The following is a 568-nucleotide window of genomic DNA, read 5'->3' as shown; positions in this document are numbered from 1 at the left end:
CGACCGTCGCTGTCGTCGTCGGGGCTCTGCTCGCCGCCGCTGCTCTCGGCCACCGAGCTGCGGCTGGTGCTTTCGCCGTACTTGAGACACACGGAGCCCGGCGGCAGAGCCAGCGGGTCCCCGCCGACACCGGCTGCCAGCAACCCCTCGGGCTCCGCCGCTTCGTAGCAAGCGAGAGGAGAAGGTTGCCGGTCGCGGGGGTGGGAGAGGTCGAGCCCCGGGGGTGAACGGAAGGCGGATTCCATGCGCTTGGCCGAGGCGGCGAGGCTCTTGTGGAAGAGGTCTTCTTCTGCGGGCAGCCCCAGCGCCCGCTCCATCGATGCCCCGCTCGCCGCCGCCGCCTCCTCCTCCTTCTCCTCTTCCTCCTCCTCCTCCGCCCCCCCTCAGCTCCCGGCCCGCTCCTCCAAGGCTCCTCTCCTCGGCGGGCGGCTCCCGGGGAGTCCCCGCTGCTCACAAATCGCTTCTCGCTTGCTCCCGGTACCCGGCGGTGCGGATGCTCCTGCTCTCGTAGTGGCTCCGGTGGATAGCTCCGGTGGTGACTGGAGCTCGATTTGCGGCTCCGGTTGCA

At 70.6% G+C, this 568-nt stretch overlaps 1 protein-coding gene across 1 annotated transcript in view; it reads right to left on the bottom strand.

Annotated features, from left to right (window-relative positions):
• BHLHE22 (basic helix-loop-helix family member e22) overlaps window positions 1-317 on the bottom strand; it is a 933-nt gene extending 616 nt beyond the window's left edge. Inside the window, exon 1 of the mRNA XM_054394758.1 lies at window positions 1-317. This exon is cut by the window's left edge and continues 616 nt beyond it. Within this exon, the coding sequence (XP_054250733.1) occupies window positions 1-317 (317 nt within the window).
• Between the last annotated feature and the right edge of the window lie 251 nt (window positions 318-568).

This window comes from Indicator indicator, chromosome 31 (genome assembly GCF_027791375.1).
Source record: "Indicator indicator isolate 239-I01 chromosome 31, UM_Iind_1.1, whole genome shotgun sequence".
Classification (NCBI taxonomy): domain Eukaryota; kingdom Metazoa; phylum Chordata; class Aves; order Piciformes; family Indicatoridae; genus Indicator; species Indicator indicator.
This window is presented reverse-complemented; position numbering and strand designations above follow the sequence as displayed.